At 35.3% G+C, this 18,007-nt stretch overlaps 1 protein-coding gene across 1 annotated transcript; it reads left to right on the top strand.

Moving 5' to 3' along the window:
- Positions 1–5,503: 5,503 nt before the first annotated feature.
- LOC106403937 lies at positions 5,504–7,953 on the top strand. The gene is made up of 4 exons (XM_048767744.1): positions 5,504–5,809; positions 5,895–5,978; positions 6,097–6,213; positions 6,346–7,953. Exons 1-4 carry the CDS (start codon positions 5,504–5,506, stop codon positions 7,951–7,953), a joined length of 2,115 nt encoding a protein of 704 aa, XP_048623701.1.
- The last annotated feature ends 10,054 nt before the right edge of the window (positions 7,954–18,007 follow it).

Below are 18,007 nucleotides of genomic sequence, written 5' to 3'. Positions count from 1 at the left end.
TGTATAATCATGTTACACATGTGTATTTTTTTTCTGGTTGTTGTATATTTTTACCGAGTTCATCTAAACTATGCGAATATTTTTAATACTTCCATTTTAAAAAAAAAAATCATGGTAGAGTTTTTTTCCTGTTATCATACCGTATAGATAAATGTCAACGTTATACAAAAATTATGATGCTTGACGAAGAAATTATAGTATGTCTGTGTTGTTTTAATGTTTAGTTACTCTTATTTTCTTTCTAATAGTTTGTAGTTAGTGGGTTAGTTATTGTTTAAGCTACTATATATTTATTATATTTCATTCACTACGTTTGTGTACTTAACATTTGAATCCATGTTCATTGTTTAAATTTGATCTATGGTTTTGTCAAATAAAGTGGTCATAATTGATATTTTATTGAAGATGCTTTTTTCAAATGTATCCATAACAGCACAGTTTTCCATGCTGAACAAAATTACATGCTCGCAAATTTAAGCTATGGTGGTGGGCGTATGTTGTTGTAAAGGGTGTCACTGTTTTTTTTTCGTAGACATCATAAGTTTGGTCGTTTTCCTCACCTTTTTATTACCGTTAAAACAATTTTGCAATTTGTTTTTCATTTCCTAGGTATTAATTTTAGATGAATTAAACAAATATTTTCTTTACTCTGTTAGTTAATTATAAAATACTATCTGTTTTGCTCACGAAAAAAATGAAGAATCGTTGAAACAAAATGAATCATATACACGATTGGTTCGAAATAAAGAATCAAAGAAGTTACAATCATTATACTGGCAATTAGTTTAACAATAAAATGGAACTTGTATTTTAACAGAGCAGTTTTTTTTGCCTTAAACATAATCATGATCCCTAATCTAATTACAACTAGATTTTAACCCGCACATTCGTGCGGATATTTTTTCATTTTATTAAATATATTTGATATTATTATAAAGATTTTAAATATATAATTTCTATTTTATTATTATATATTGTGTAAATCTATAATATTATTTTTTATATTTCTTATTCGGCATTATTAATTACATGAATTTTGTTATTATATATTGTGTAAATCTTACCACGTTTGGAAGATTACATGGAAGAATACATGAATTTTGAATTTGTTTTTGTTACTATATTAATACATTATTTTATAAAAACATATTTAAAATTTTGGTAGTATTTTCTAATTTTTTTTCAACAGATTTTGTTAAAATTAAAAAGAAAAATAATAATTAAAATTTGATTTTTCATTAATATTTTAAATGAATTACTAAAATTTCATAGTTTTCTATAACATATTTTTAAATAGTATATGAACTAAATGTTATTATATATTATTACATTTTTGTATATAAACATTAAAAAATATATTGTTGAGAGTTTCAAAATAAATAAAAAGATAATATAGAGTTGCAGATATAAAATTTTAACCTATGTTAATAAAATTATTTTTGTATAAAAATATTATATAGTTTAATTTTAGCTCATTTTAACGATGAATGATAATTTATTTAAATGAAACAACTTAAAAAATAATTTTTTTCATATTTAATTCATATAGCACTTCTATTTTTATATAATACATAATATAATTATAGATTTTATAAAATAAATCGTATATAATTTTAATTTTCTTGTTTTATAATACAATTTTAGTTAAAATTAATTTATAACAATATTATATAACTAATTACAAAATTAATTAATTTGTTATTTTGTAAAAATATTTAAAATTTTAAGTAAGATTTTGTTAGATTTTGGTAGATTCTTTCTCAACAGATTTTATTAAACTTTAAAAGAAAATTCAAATTTATAGTTGATTTATTATTAATGTGAATAATCAAATATGTTATATTAACTAATTTTTTTAATGGTCCTACTGTGACTGGTTAATGGTAGATAAAAATAGAACTCTAAATTAATAGATTAGGTGGGACATATTTGCTGTCATAAATATTTTTTTGCAACATAATCATCAAAAATTTAAAACACAAAGAAAGTATTTGCTACAAAAAGGATAATTTACCACATTAAATCATTTTACAATTTTCTCTATATCTTAAATCATTTTACCAGTTTCTCTATATCTTTAAAACTTTGATGTGATATTTATTTGCAAATACTTATTAATGGATCAACTTTTACTGGGATTTTTTCTTAAGATTTCAATTCATGCCATTTTCCATGATATATACAATTATTTAATACTATAAAACAAACTCCACAATTCTTTGTTGTAAATATATTAGAGCAGTGATAAGTCCAAATCAGCCTACTTCATCAAAAGAGTTTTGGGAAAAGAGGTTAGTTTTTTCGGTTTCTTAATCACAATTCGCCGCCTATGTGTAACGTATAACACTGTATAAGAGAGATATTTCATTGTGTTCGTCTATTAGTAATCATTCTAAAAGATTTGTAGTACAAAGAGCTTCTTCGTAAAGAGGATAAAATACTATGTCTACTATGTGCTAAAAAGAGTACTATGTTTTCTCTGCGTTTGCTCTCTCTAGCTAGTGTTTACTTTGTTTGAGCTGAGTTGAGTTATTTTTTCTGCTTCTAGGACTCCAAATCAATACCAAAGTAGCGATTTTTGTGCTAAACTTGTGCGGTTAGTTGTGGGATTTAAATTCAAGTGGAGCCTCGAATAAGATAAACAAATACACTCATCAGCCTGAAAATGTGGAAAAAATCCATGTATTTGAATACGGATCAGTCTCCAATTGAAAGGATAAGTATATATGACCTGTGAAAGCATATGTTTGCCATAATACGTTGAATGCTCTTGTAATTCTTCATTGTAAGCAGTATTGATACCCATCACTTCACCAACAACATCTATAAAACGGAAATAGCTGAGGAAGTCAAACGAAGTTCCAGAGAGGTTCAACTAAAAGGTTGGTGTCTCTTGTTCCTTTTTACCAGGCACTGATTCGAAAAGTCTCGTAGACCTGGCTGCATCAATCTCAGAGGAAATTCAGATATTTAACAAATCTCTCATATCATTTTCAATAGAAGATGAGAAACAGATTGTATATAATCTCGAACAGCATCCTTGATAAGGTGGCTTAGAAAAGAAGACATGCAAAGCAACAAATAAAGATCATCAATGATAAGCATAAAATATCAACAATACAAATTTCAATGATAGTAGCAAGTATTCTTTCAAACATGATCCAAAACAATCAGCTTTACACAATAATGATTATAATATGATCAAAGAACTTTCATTTAACAATGCCTAATTGAAAACTCAATTATATCGCCATTTTCAGTAACAAATTTAGAGCCATTTTCAAAAGATCAGCATCTTGTAAAAATTGGCTTAGAAAGAAAGACATACATAGCCAAAGCACAACAAACAAGTTCGCCACTACAAGTCTGCAACTTTCAATCCGGTAGAGCTATTCTTTCACTCATGATCCAGAGTAATCATCTTGACAATATAACCATTAACAACATGATCAAAGAACTTTCATTTATGAAATTTTTTTATCAATACCATAATTGAAAACTCAACAAAATACAAAACTGATTGAGTTCACAACTAAAAGTCTACAACTTTTAATCACAGTTGCAACTATTCTTTCAATCATGATCCAAAGCAACCAATTTTACATAATAATCATATTAATATATCAAAGAACTAGTCTTTAGGATATTTTAATCAATGCCTAATTGAAAAAAAAAATGATTCTCTCAAGACATACCATCTCGAGGCAAGAAGGGAAAGTGATTTTGCCGGAGTTATCCTGTGTGATCTCTCTCCACTTCTTCGATACGCAGGCGCAAGGGACAACGTCTCTACCCTGAGTCTAATGGTCCTCGGTGTTTAAACGTCTCTACCGCTCTACGCGGAGTCCAATGGTCCTCGACTACAGAAAATCTGTGAAATTCAAAAGACAAAAGCTCTAGTCAGCTGATTTGTATTGTATTGTCCTATTTTGGGAGTGCAATCGGGTTTTTTTTCACCGCCTTTCCTCACATTCCTCGCTTCTCAAAACCTCAGCAAACGAAATTCTGCAGTGTTGGAGCAGTGCCCAGCTTTCAAATTGGCAAGGAGGATGAAGGAATTTGCCATCGCAGTATTCGGTAAGTTGAACTACTATTCTTCTTGATCTCGTCGAAGCTGTGCTGTTCATGGCTGAAACTGTGGATATTTATACTCGAAGCTTGAGTTCTTTACTTTGGGGATGAGATGAGGTCGATTGAATGCTGCAGAGTGAAGGAGTAGGTTAATTAGGTAGAAGCTATGTGCAAAATAGGAATCAATGCGCCGTTTGGTAGTGGTAATCGTAAAGTTCATTCATCGATCGGATTCTGGAGTTTCGTCGAAGAACGCCAGGACGTCCAAAGAAAAGTGACGAAGAAACAAAGGCTCATCACTGGCCTGGAATGCAAAAGCCCAAACCGAAACCGTTAAACCCAAAACGCAGCGTATGTAGATGTGCCGCGTGTCAAGTTATGCCCCATAAAAGGAGAGAAGTCCATTTTATAGTATTAGATGTTAGATTTTTCCATCATCTTCTTCGTATATGAAGTCACTTTTAAAGATAACTGATTTAATATAGTTTAATAGTTTTTTTTAGAGAAGCTACAGTCATATTAATATGTATAATAATCGTATTATATAACAATTGGTGACTAATTTTGATAGCCAAATGTATCTTTAACGAAAAATCTAAAATGGGTGAAATTTTCTATAAATACTACAGAGGCTAAAGATTAGTTCTAAAGTATGTTTCTATTTTAATAAAAGAGATAAATGTACTTTTAATGAAAATCTAACATTTTTATATAGTTGAGCATGTCTAAAAATTAAATATCAAACATAGGTAAGAAATTGGGTCTAATATAAAACTTTAAATTAATAGAATAGATTTTGCTAACATGTTATAAAGAGAAAATGCCCAAAATGACACCAATCTAAGTTTATGTCTCCAAAATAGCATTCAAGACCCAAAATCACAAAACTAGGTTTCATTAAAAGGTTCATTTATCATAATACCCCTTCTTTTATTTTCTATTTACATTTTTTTTTTCTGAAAACTGGAGATCTTCATCTCTCTCAAGAGGCGACGGCTTCTCGGATCGGAACCGATCATCTCTTCCGTCATCATCTTCACTTCTCCAGCGTCGGTCATCCTCGGCGAGTCGGCGTCATCATCTCCGCCGTCACTCAGCTCCGTTGCTGGGGCTTCTCGGATCGGAGTCGATCATTTCTTTCGTCATCATCTCCACTTCTCTAGCGTCGGCGTCGTTCATCCTCGGTGAGTCGGCGTCATCATCTCCGCCGTCACTCAGATCCGTTGCTGCGGTAATCAAAGGAATCCGCCGCCATCCGCCGTAAAGGTATTAAAGGAAATGCTGCTAAGATTCACTTTGGCTGCAAAGGAATAAGATTATTTCGTTGTATCAAAACAGCTAGAATTGGAGATTTCGCTTACTTTGGCTGCAAAGGAATCGTTTCAGTCTGTGGTATGTGAGAATTTTTTGATTTATTTTGTTTTGTAGCACTATGGAAGTTCTTTGCGTCTGTGGACAATGGAGGTCAAAAGATGGATTCCAGTGGGAGTTTCATGTCGATTTGAACAGGAATGCATCTTTCATTTCCATAGAAGAAGATCTTCAATTTGAAGATTTGATGAAGATTGTCTCTGAAGATTTTAAAGAGGAAGTGATTGGTTTGAGTTATGGGATGTCGCTTGACATCAAAAGCACTGTTGAAGGTTTCCCTCCCATCTCCGTTGAAAACACTCGCCATCTCAGAAGCTTTATTGGGAAGAGTAGATCATTTGATGGAACCTGTCGGTTGTGTGTTAAGGTTTGTATGATTTTTTCAACTAAATTATTCAAGATACCTTTCCTAATGACGTATTAAGCCTTTCAGAACGACTTGACTTTTGCAGGTTAATGCTGATTCAGCTAGCTGTAACAATCAAGCTTCTGATACATTTGCTTCGCCTGTTTCTACTGTTCAGAGAGAAATACAGGTACATCGTTTCTATTTTTGTTTTTGGGTTGTTTATGTTAGTATGATATTTTAGACGGTGTTCAGGATAGGCTTCCTAATCAAGTACTAAGCATTCCAAAACAACTTGACCTTTGCAGGTTCATACTGATCCAGCAAGCTGTAACAGGCAAACTAGTGATACATTTGCTTCTCCTATTCCTGTTCCATTGAATGCCATTCCAGTGTTTTGTTCTACTGTGCAGAGAGAAAAACAGGTACATCGTCTCTAATTTCCTTTTTTTTTTTTTTTTTTTGTTTGTGTTTGTATGATTTTCTTCTTTTTTAGACTGTTCAGGATAGGCTTCCTAACCAAGTACTAATCCTTCCAGAACATCTTGATTTTGCAGCGTCTTCTTTATGAAGGTGTTTCTACAGTTCCTCTGAATTCTCTTCCGGATTTTAGTCCTGTCCATATTGGACTTTCACCAACAACGAGAGGAGCTGGTGATATTAAGGTGAATAGATATTTTAAGACCAAGGGAGAGTTGATGTTGAGGATGAAGAAATGGGCTTTAGAGTGGAAGTTTGAGTACAAGACTGTCTCTTCTAACAAGTCAAGAGTGTTATTGAGTTGTGTTGATGACAATTGCACGTGGAGGATGCGTGCTACTAAGCTACCTCTTTCAGACTTTTTCGTTGTTAAAAAGTATGTTCATGAGCATACATGCGATACAACACACAGGAATGCCAACCACAGACAAGCATCTGCAAAGTTGTTGGGTTCTTTGATTTGCAGCAATTATGGAGAAAAGAAGGAAGGTCTCAAACCGAAACAGATCATTGAACAGGTCAGGATCCTGCATGGCGTTCACATCAATTACAAACAAGCTTGGAGAGTGAAAGAAGAAGCTCAGTTCTTGGTTAGAGGGACTCCTGAAGACAGCTATTACAATTTGTCTAGGTGGTTGTACAAAGTCACAGAGACAAACCCTGGTTCGTTAACTTATCAACAAGTGGATGCTGCTGGAAAGTTCAAGTATGCATTTGTGGCTTTTGGTCCATCGATAAGGGGATTCTCATTGATGAGGAAAGTTATTGCAGTAGATGGTACATTTCTGAAGGGAAAATTCAATGGGACTTTATTGGCAGCTTGTGCTCAAGATGGGGATTATCATCTATATCCTCTGGCCTTTGCAGTGGTTGACGCAGAAAATGGCGCCTCTTGGAAATGGTTCTTTAGAGGTTTGAGCCAGATGATCCCGAACGCTTCGGATCTTGTTTTTGTATCAGACAGGGCTAACTCCATTGCTTCAGCGTTGGAGGATGTTTATCCCTTATCTCACCATGGAATCTGCAGGATCCATCTGCTCCGCAACATCACTCCTACATATTCGAAGACTGGTCTGTTACCTCTGGTGGAAAGCGCTGCTGATGCTTACACGTGTCACGAGTTCTGGTTAATCTTCAAGGACATAAAGGATAAATGTCCTGAATTGGCCAAGTATCTGGAAGATTCGGATATTAGGAAGTGGGCACGATGCTTTGCGCCTGCGAACAGGTACAATATCATGACTACCAACATTGCAGAGTCTCTCAATTCTATGTTGAAGCTGCCTCGTGAGTTGCCACTGATCTCTCTCCTTGAGACGATCAGATTGACACTCACCACTTGGTTTTTTGAGCGACGCGAAACGGCTGCGAAACATAAGCACCTGGTTACTCCAAAAGTTGTGCAGAAGTTGGTATCCAGGTTTGGGGCTGCAATGGTGCTGAATGTGTATCAAGTTGATCAAAACGAGTTTGAGGTGAAGGATGAAACTATGAAGTATGTTTTTGATTTGGAGAAACGGCATTGCACTTGTAATGTTTTCGACATTGACAAGATCCCCTGCATTCATGCAATTGCTGCTGCTAAGTATATTAAGAGAGATGAAAACCGTTACGTCGATACTTCTCACTTGACAGAAACGTGGGCTAAAGCCTATGCCGAAAGCATACACCCTGGTGGAGAGTAGTCAACGTCCACCTATCCAGCGAATATTGACGAACTGTCTTGCCCACCTCCAGCTACCAAAAAGAGAAGTGGACGTCCTCCTACAAAGAGAAAGAGATCCGTTGGCGAGTTTGGTGTTCCTGGATCTAAATCTCAGTCCCACAAGTGCAGCAGATGTGGCACAGGAGGACACAACAAGATCACATGCAAGAGGCCTATAGGATGAAGATCTTTATTCATCGTTGCTCTATTCTTTTTCATTTCCATGTTTTTTACATTTTTATTGATCATTCATGGATGTTGGTTATTTGATGGTTACATGATATGGACCAGACGATATATACATTTACCTTTTTGGAACCCTATTCTGAATAAGTATGATGTCTTCCAATTTTTGTAATATACAACCTAGGTTTTAATGCATTACTCTCCAAAACTCCAAATCACAATTTGAAATTTCCTTATTTTTTGTACTATACAATCTTATCTTTTGATCTCATTTCAATTTTAGTTCAAATTTCTTTGCTAGAAAGAAACACAGTAATATTCAACTATTCTGGAATCCCATCCTGAAACTCAGAGTTTCTTTCCAAAGTTTATAATATAACGTTTGCGGTTAAATTCATCTATGTGGACACATATATCAGATGATTCACCTCAGCCTAGCGGCTACACCACCTATCTTTCCAAATCTGAAACACTTGTCCCGACCTGGTTTCAATACCCCTTGGAATCAGATTTTTTTTAAAAATTATAGTTGAATACAGATAAAAGAAATATATTCTGTTACTTACTTCACCTAACGATTGAAACACACTTGGTCTAGTGGTATACCTTATTCCGCCTTTCCTCCCAGGCATTTCAGGTTCGAATCCTGGGAGATGTGTATATTTTTATTTTGTTTTTCTCCAAATTTTGCTAATCACAATTTGTACGGTTAAATATGTTTATGTGGAAAAATCTACCAGATGATTCTCCTCGGCCTAGCGGCTAAACCACCTATCTTTCGAAACTTATACACTTGTCTCGACCTGGGTTCGATTCCCCTTGGAATCAGATTTTTTTTTTAACGGTTCCTTTCTAAAACAGACATCATTTATCTCAGTAACCGTTCAATAATCGAAAGGTTGCTTTCTAAACCATTTTATAGTAATCGAAGGGTTACTTTTCGTTCTATATATACAAGGGAAGATATCAGATCTCTCTTTTACTGACTTTCATTTCTTCTGTGTTTATTCTTTTCTCATTCATCAAGTTTCAATGGAAGGGTCAAAGAAGATGATGAAGCGTCCCATAAAGGAGGTTTACGGATCTGATGCTTCCGATGGTTTCAACAAAGGAAAGGCGGAAACTGTGGAACGTTACAGGGCTCTTCTTCGTTTGTCCAAAGAACACAGGCTATCTGAAATTGAATGGCATCAGGCAGCCAGCAAAGCAAATTCCATTGCTTCCCAAATCGAGTTGCTTGAAGAGATTATCAAGGCTAAAGGAAAATTTGACTTCACTGCTGAGTTGGAAAAACTCAAAGAAGAACTCATGGAAGTGGATGGAATGCTTGCTGATGTGAAGGTCAAAGTTCCTGATTGGTGTAAGCTTGAGGAAAAGTGGCTGTTGGATGAGTAATCTCATGTTATGATCTTCTCTTTTTTATGTTTTAAAGCTTATGTTTTAAGAAACCACATTATGATTTGTTTTAAGAAACCACATCATGATTTATTTTAAAAAACCACATTATGAGTGATCTCATGTTATCATCTTCTTTTGTGTTGTGTTTCAGTCAAAACAAAACAGAAACACTGATTAAAATGTAGAGGATTAGTGGTCTTATATCTGGCTAATCTCGGTTTCATATTCGTTTCTGGAAAGCCATCCTGAATTTGACACAAAATGTGGTTAAATTCATTTATGTGGACACATATATCAGATGATTCACCTAAGCCTAGCGGCTAAACCACCTATCTTTCCAAATTTGAAACACTTGTCTCGACTGGGGTCGACTCCCCTCGGAATCAGATAATTTTTTTAAATTATAGTTGAATACAGATAAAAGAAATATATTTCATTACTTGCATCACCTAACTATTGAAACACACTTGGTCTAGTGGTAGACCTTATTCCGCCTTTCCTCCCAAACATTTCAGGTTCGAACCCTGGGAGATGTGTATATTTTTATTTTTTTTTCTCCAAATTTTGTTAATCACAATTTGTACGGTTAAATATGTTTATGTGGAAAAATCTACCAGATGATTCTCCTCGCCCTAGCAGCTAAACCACCTATCTTTCAAAACTTATACACTTGTCATGGGTTCGATTCCCATTGGAATCCATTTTTTTTAAACGGTTCTGGAAAGCCATCCTGAATTTGACAAAATGATATCCTATGCTTACTCATTTCAATGATAACTCTATTTTCAATTCATTCACACTCATATTCAGCTTAATCTTTCGTAAAGCCATTCTGGAAAGCCATCAACAATTTAAACTTTTAACAGTAGATTCACATAGAGAAACAAGAACAGACTGCTTAAACAACAGAGCAACCATCCTAACACATCAGAACAGAGCACAATCCTATGAAAAAAGACATTAAACAGACACAAACATCTAACAGAAACTGAATGATCACCTTCTGCAACCTTCCTGGAAATCTTTATCCATAAACTGATCGAACATCTCACAACATAGCTTGCTTCGTAAATCCATCGCAGTATCATCATTTATACTGGACATTTTCTTCAATCCTAATGACCTGCATTCTAGCATCTTGACAACAAAGAGACTACAACTGAAAGGAAGTTTTGTCTTCGGGAGCCCTTCTGCCTTCTTAACTTGAAACGGGACGATATCGTTGAAGTTTATCTCTTCATTCATCATTTCCAACTTTATGGCAGGAATCAACACTGTCAGAACACAAAAAAATGTTTTCATATTCGTTTCTGGAAAGCCATCCTGATTTTGACAAATGATATCCTATGCTTATTCATTTCAATGATAACTCTATTTTCTCATATATAAACAAGAACAAAGCGCCTAAACAACAGAAAAACAATCCTAACACATCAGAACATAACAAAATCCTAAGAAAGAAGACATTAAACAGACACAAACATTTATCTGCCAGTTTTTGGATTAGAGGGTTTTCTTTAACCTTGTGAACGCCACAATGAAAGATTGTGATTGTGTTCTCCATCAGATGTATCTCCACCCTGATGAAGTGATCCACAAGTCTTTCATGAACGACACCATAGACAATGTCAACATCTTGCATCCACATCTTATTTGGACGTATTAAACCTCTCACAACTTTGCCTACCCAACCCTTTAAGATGTTTATTCCTTTTTTATCTGGCTTCTGGAGATTTTCATAACAGTATCCAACCGTTTCTAAGAACTGGACTGGTACAAAGCAAGCTTTTGGGATACCTTGCTCGCTGAACCAAGAAGATTGCTCAATTCTCTTTTGATTTAGCATTGCAAATGCAGCATCTACGTGCTGCCAAAGTAATAATATAGTTAGAAGATTTCATAGACACAGTGGAATTTTGACAAATTGAATAAACAAGAATAACATCACGCTATGTAACCACCGAAACCAACTTTCTTTTTTGACAAAATCCACAATTGCAATAACAAGAACATCTAGTATAGCTCAACCTAATCTCTTCCTATTCATATGCACAAAGAATAGTTGTAGGATATGAAACATATTTTAAATTAATTACCTTTTCTTTGAGATTGTTTTCTGCATTGTCAAGGTATTCAAAGAAATCTTTCTCTATTTTGTTTCCATTGATATAGAGAGGCCTGTACTTGACAAAAGTTAAAAGTATCAATCAAATCTCTGTCAAAATAAATTACGAATATTTTATACAAGGACAGAATTTGCTTACACATAATGTATGCCACATAGCTGCATCCAATATCCAAGCCTTGAAAACAGAGGAAATTCAGGTGTCACAAATGGATCAATAGGAAGGATAACCTCAGGTGTTACATGCATAGGAGGGTTTCTAGGTACTATTGGCCTCTTCTTTTCTCGTTGAAGAAAAGCAAGACGATCTACTGGCTGAGCAGTTGCTTTCCTCTTCATACCAACAACAGGCTTCCCCTTTAATTAAAAACAAATACAAAGTATCTTAGAAAGACAAAAATTCAGTATCATTTTATCTTTTATTTATGAAAGCCTTCCTAATATGATGTATAAATATTTCATATCTTTGTTTGCATTATTAACTGGATGAGCAGTTGCTTTCCTCTTCATACCAACAACAGGCTTCCCCTTTAATTAAAAAAAAATACAAAGTATCGTAGAAAGACCAAAATTCAGGATCATTTAATCTTTTATTCATGAAAGCCTTACTAATATGATGTATAAATATTTCATACCTTTTTTGCATGATCGTCTTGTCTTGGCTTCACACTCTGAGTCTGCTGTACTTCTATCTGAGAAACAAAACCGATATATCAGAATATTTAAGTGAACTTCAATCTAAGTGGATCTTAGGCATTTGGTTTACCTCTTTTTCCATCTTCCAAACACCATCTACCCATTCTTTAGGTATGCGCTGATTAGAAAGGTTGAACTTAATGAATTCAGTAGAACTGTTGAAACGGACAGAATATATGTCATTACTTAAAATTATATGAACTTCTCCACTGCACCAGCCGTCATTGTGGTACGCCTCCACCTTATCCATCAGTTCAAAACCTTTTGTATCTCCAGGTGGTGGTTGAGGACGGATACTGTGAATGGACACACTTTCCTGAAGTTTCTTTGTCTTTTTCTCTTTGTCACGAAACCGTGTTGAGTACTCAACCTTCAACATCCCAACCCCATTTCGAATATCTGTCTTCAACACAATTCCTGGATACCATTTCACATATATGTCTTCATCTTTTGATGCAATCTCCACATTAGCACCGACATCAAAGTGAGTTTGAACTCTGGGTTCTTCGTTCTGTGATGATTTTTATTCAAGGATATAAGTCATTTTTGATAGTAAAACAAGAAAAATTAGGAAGGCAATCCTAAATATGTATAACATCAATGAGTAATACCTTATTTTGCTCTCTTAAAATTTTTGCGCGAGCTCGAGTAAGGCGCTGTGTGTCCGAAATGTTTTGTGAAATGGTCTCATTCATAGGCTCCTTAGTATCCTGAAGTCAGGAATGGGAACATGAACACGTACAAGGGTTTCTAAAAATTAATTGAAAAGTCCAATATGTTTTTGAGCATCTACCTGCTGCGTCTGATCTGGATTGGCTTCATTTTGTCTGGAAGCCGTCTGATCTGGATTGGCTTCATGCAATGGAGTCTGTGCAAGTACAACAAAAATCAGGATGGCAATCCTAAATATGCATAGAGAACTGTAGTTCAACTTATCTAAGATATATAAATTACCTCATCTGCCATCTTCCACACTCCATCTAGCCATTCTCTATGAATTCTCAAATCTGAAGCTTTGAATTCAAGTGTTTCCATCGAGCTATTCAGATAAACAGAAAATGTGTTCTCACCCAGAATCATTCTGACTTGTCCACTGCTCCAGCCTTTACTGTAAAATGCCTCAACATTATCCATCATCTCAAACTTCTTTTCTCTGTCATCAGCGGGTGGCTTAGGGCGGATTTTGTCTGCTGTTACAGTAACTCTCTTTTGGTCCGCAAACAGTGTTACTGCCACCTTCTCTACCCCATCACACAGATTTGTAGCAAATACATTTCCAGGATACCAGATTCGACAAGTAGCGTCAACGCTAGTTGCAATCTCAACATCTGCCCCGTTTTCAAAGAGAGTAGAAAGTGGTGAAGATGCACTTGTCTGAAGATGATGTGTTTCTTCAATAACTCGTGAAATTAGTGAAGAGACTGGAGAGGAAGGTGTGTTATGCACAGCATGTGTATCCTCCTGTAATAAAATAAAAGAGGTAGTTATGAATGAGTTTCTACGATTTAAAGTTTAAGTTGAAGCTATGAAAGAGTTTTTCTGCTTACCTGTTTATTGATTGCTGAAATTATTTCAGTCGAAGGCTCTTTATTGGTTGCTGAAATGATTTCAGTCAAAGGCTCTGTAGAGTCATACGTTCCCTCTGTTACCATCTGCAAAACAAAAAAAAAATTCAGGAATGGGATAATGAACAAGTACAAAAGCTTCCCAAAATTAATGTAAAAGTCCAAGATTTTTTTGAGCATGTACCTGCTGCGTCTGAATTGGAGTAAAAACTGGAGTCTCAATACTCTGTGGAGCTATTGGAGAGACAGGTGTCTCATTCGTTGCCTCTGTTCCCACCTGCAAAGCAGAGAAAAACAGGATTTGGATCATGAACAAGTACAAAAGCTTCCAAAAATTAATTGAAAAGTCCAAGATTTTTTTGAGTATGTACCTGTTGCGTTAGAACTGGAGTACAAACTTGAGTCTCAATGATCACAGTCGCAGGCTCTGTAGCATCCTGGGAAAAACATTTTCTCATTAGTTTCTCTACCAAAATACCATCAACTATAATTTTAGAAAAAAATCTTACTTCATCGCTAAGATTTTCTTTTTCATTAGCATTGGATGGCGTCTCATATGATCGCTCTGGGTCATTCTGCAAGAAAATCAGTAATGCCTTTATATGTACAAAAGCTTACAAAGCTACTTTTATACTCCAAGTATAAATCAATATTTTTGAGCATATACCTCTGGTGTCAAATTAGGAGAGAATTCTTGAGTCTGAAGGGAAGTTGTCTCATTCAATGGCTCTCTCCCACTCTGCAAAATTCAGGAAAGGTCATCCCAAATGTGCACAAAAGCTTCCAAACATTACTTCAAAACTCAAAATGTAAAACAATATCTTGAGCATATACCTCTCGTGGCAAATTAGGAGAGAATTCTTGAGTCTGAAGGGAAGGGGTCTCATTAAATGGCTCTCTCCCAGTCTTCAAAAAATCAGGAAAGGTCATCACAAGTGTGCACAAAAGCTTCCAAACATTACTTCAAAACTCAAAATGTAAAACAATATCTTGAGCATATACCTCTCGTGGCAAATTAGGAGAGAATTCTTGAGTCTGAAGGGAAGGGGTCTCATTAAATGGCTCTTTCCCAGTCTGCAAAAAATCAGGAAAAGTCATCCCAAGTGTGTTTAAAAGCTTCCAAATATTACTTCAAAACTCAAAATGCAAAACAATATCTTGAGCATATACCTCTCGTGGCAAATTAGGAGAGAATTCTTGAGTCTGAAGGGAAGGGGTCTCAGGCTGTTGAGACATTGGAGATAAAGGTGTCCCACTGGATCGCTGTGTGTCAAAAATTAGGAGGGCATTCAAGAACAGTACAAGATTTTCCAAAAATTACTTGAAAAGTCCAAATGTAAAACAAGATTTTTTGAGAATTTACCTGTTGTGTCACATTAGTGGGAAAAACTGGAGTCTGAGTGTGTGGAGCAACATTCTGGTTTCCTTCCAACTCTGACACACGGGCTCTAAGCTCCATGTTCTCTGCTTCCAGTAAGGACATTCGATCCTTCATGCTCTTGGCATTCTCCATCATTAACTCGATGATCTTGTTCAGTTTGGTATTTTCTGAGTCATCCTCAATCGAAGCAGAAGCTTGGCTAGTCTCCACATTTTCCGTCATATGAATCGTCATATGAATAAGAGCATCCAATGTGTCCAATGTGTCTACAGACCTATTTTTCCAATCATCGGCTTTAAACTTGTACCCTTTCTTGGATATATCTTTCACAGATTCCAACTCGTCACTATGTTCGTCTTCCATGGAGACATCATCTTCTGGATCATGAGGAATAGGAGGTAGGATGCATGTGACCTTCAGCTGAAAGCATAAAAAAAGAAAACCAATGAGAATAAGTTTTTAAAAAGAAGAAGCGAAATAAACAGAGAAAGATATCAAAACAAGGTCACTGTAAAAGCTTGCCTTTTTATGAGCTTCAATCTGTAAAACCCGTTCAAGTGATGGATTTTCTAGCTCAGTGTATTTCTCACACAAGTAAATCGGTCCAGGAACATCAACAGTCGGTGCCCAATTACTGAACTTATCTCGTAGCAAGGGAATGGACTCTAGTATCCAAAGATGGAATACTAGAGGATAACCTTGCAACTCGAATTTTGAAGTATCCTCCAGGTGGTTTGCGACAGCTTTTTGAATTGACCTCAGGAGCACCAGGTAAGCGTCTCTTCCCCATGGATACATCATATCCTTTGCTTTGTTGACATACTCCAAAGGGAAAGTCCCTTTGTTGTTCTTCGGCAGCAATATGCTCTCTACCAGGAGGAGCATTGCGAGGCAAACTCTCTCATCAGAAGCATCTACTCTTGTCTTTTTGAGCTGATTCAATACGTCGCTTAACTTATGAGTACGCCCCTTTAGCAAGTCCCACTCATATTCCCCTCGTGGTCCTTCTACATCACCATTACATTTCAAACCGGTCACCATATGAAATTCTCTTATAGAGAACTTCATTGGCTGACCAGAGAAATGGAACCAAGCTTCATTTTTTTTTTGACAGTAACGATGCTTCTTGTGAGAATACCGTAGACAGTCTTTCCTGATAATTTCATTTCACTCCTCCCACTGAGCCTCATTACAGGTTCCAAAAACCCTCGTACTCTCTCAATCTCATCTGCTGTTAGAATACTCTCAACAATGGAGATATACATTGAGGTTGAATGTTGGTTTATTGACACTTTTTTTTCCTTTGGCTCTGAACCAATAGGGTACTTGAGCTCAGGCAGAGTTAGTGTGAGAGGTAATGAATCTCCCATTTGTTTCTATTCCTGCGTAAACAAGGGGAAAATTTTTTTTCAAACTTTTCTGGAAGGCTTTCCTGAAACAATACAAACCCTTCCTGAATTAAGAAAAAGAAACACACACACATACTTTCACAATCCTATCCATTATCAATGCAACTCTATCAATACCTCAGTCCCAAATTCAAAAGCAACATGAGCTAGGAAGGATATAAGGCATTTTTGATAGTAAAACAAGAAAAATTAAGAAGGCAGTCCTAAATATGTATAACTCTATCAATACCTCAAACCTCATACCCAAATTCAAAAGCAACACGAACTAAAAACACACACTCGTGAACTCTCGGATTTCTCCAAGCCTATACACAAGCAAGAAGCAGTAGACAACGAGATCACTCACAAAGAAGCTTGAATCTGCAACATACCATTAAAGCACAAAGTAAAATTGTACTTTTTCTTCATAAACCATTGATAATAACGATTAAAGCATAAGAAAAAGCTACAATTTTTGTGTCTGTTCTTAACTATGAAATTCTAAAAATTTAAGATTAACAAAGCTTGGTTCCATTTAGAACTATAACAAAATGAAGAACAACACACACCATTCAGCTTTGAAGCAATATCAAATCGGAACAAATTATCAACAAAAAGAACTCGGAACATCAAATATTCAAACAATAAATCGAAATCTCCAAATAGGAAACCCTAAGAAGAGGAATCATACCTTGGAGAGTCGAATCTTCGTGAGATGATCACCGGAAATGATAAAACGAAATCGGAGAGCGTCGCCGCCGTCGCGTCGCGTCGAAGAGATCGAGAAGAAGAATCGCCGTCGCGTCGCGTGAGAGAGATGCCGTTCTGATTTTTTTTTTTTTTCTGTTTGTTTAATTAATTTTAAAACAAGGGTATCAGAGACATTTTGCCAATTAATGAATGTCATTTTTGTGACTTTCTCCTTCTGATACTATTTTGGTGACAAAAACTTCAAAAGTGTCATTATGGAGAATTGCCCTGTTATTAATGCCCATATCCATATTCATCACAAAATTAAAATTTAATGAAGTCTAATTTCTTATAAACAAAAATAATTTTCTAATTTTATACAATTCGGAAAAATAGTCAAACCATAAAAATCATAAATATGTAAAAATAATTATATTTAAATGAAAATATCCGCGTGAAGCAGGGGTGAATGAAACAACTCACTAGTTTGGATAATTAAACATGAGGTACTGTTAGAGCATGTTTCGCTTAACCTCTCAAAATCACAGAACAAAAAAAACAAACTTATTGAATTTTGGTTGCATAAACCTTAATCAGGAAGGATA

Source organism: Brassica napus, chromosome C9 (assembly GCF_020379485.1).
Source record: "Brassica napus cultivar Da-Ae chromosome C9, Da-Ae, whole genome shotgun sequence".
Lineage (NCBI taxonomy): Eukaryota > Viridiplantae > Streptophyta > Magnoliopsida > Brassicales > Brassicaceae > Brassica > Brassica napus.
This window is presented reverse-complemented; position numbering and strand designations above follow the sequence as displayed.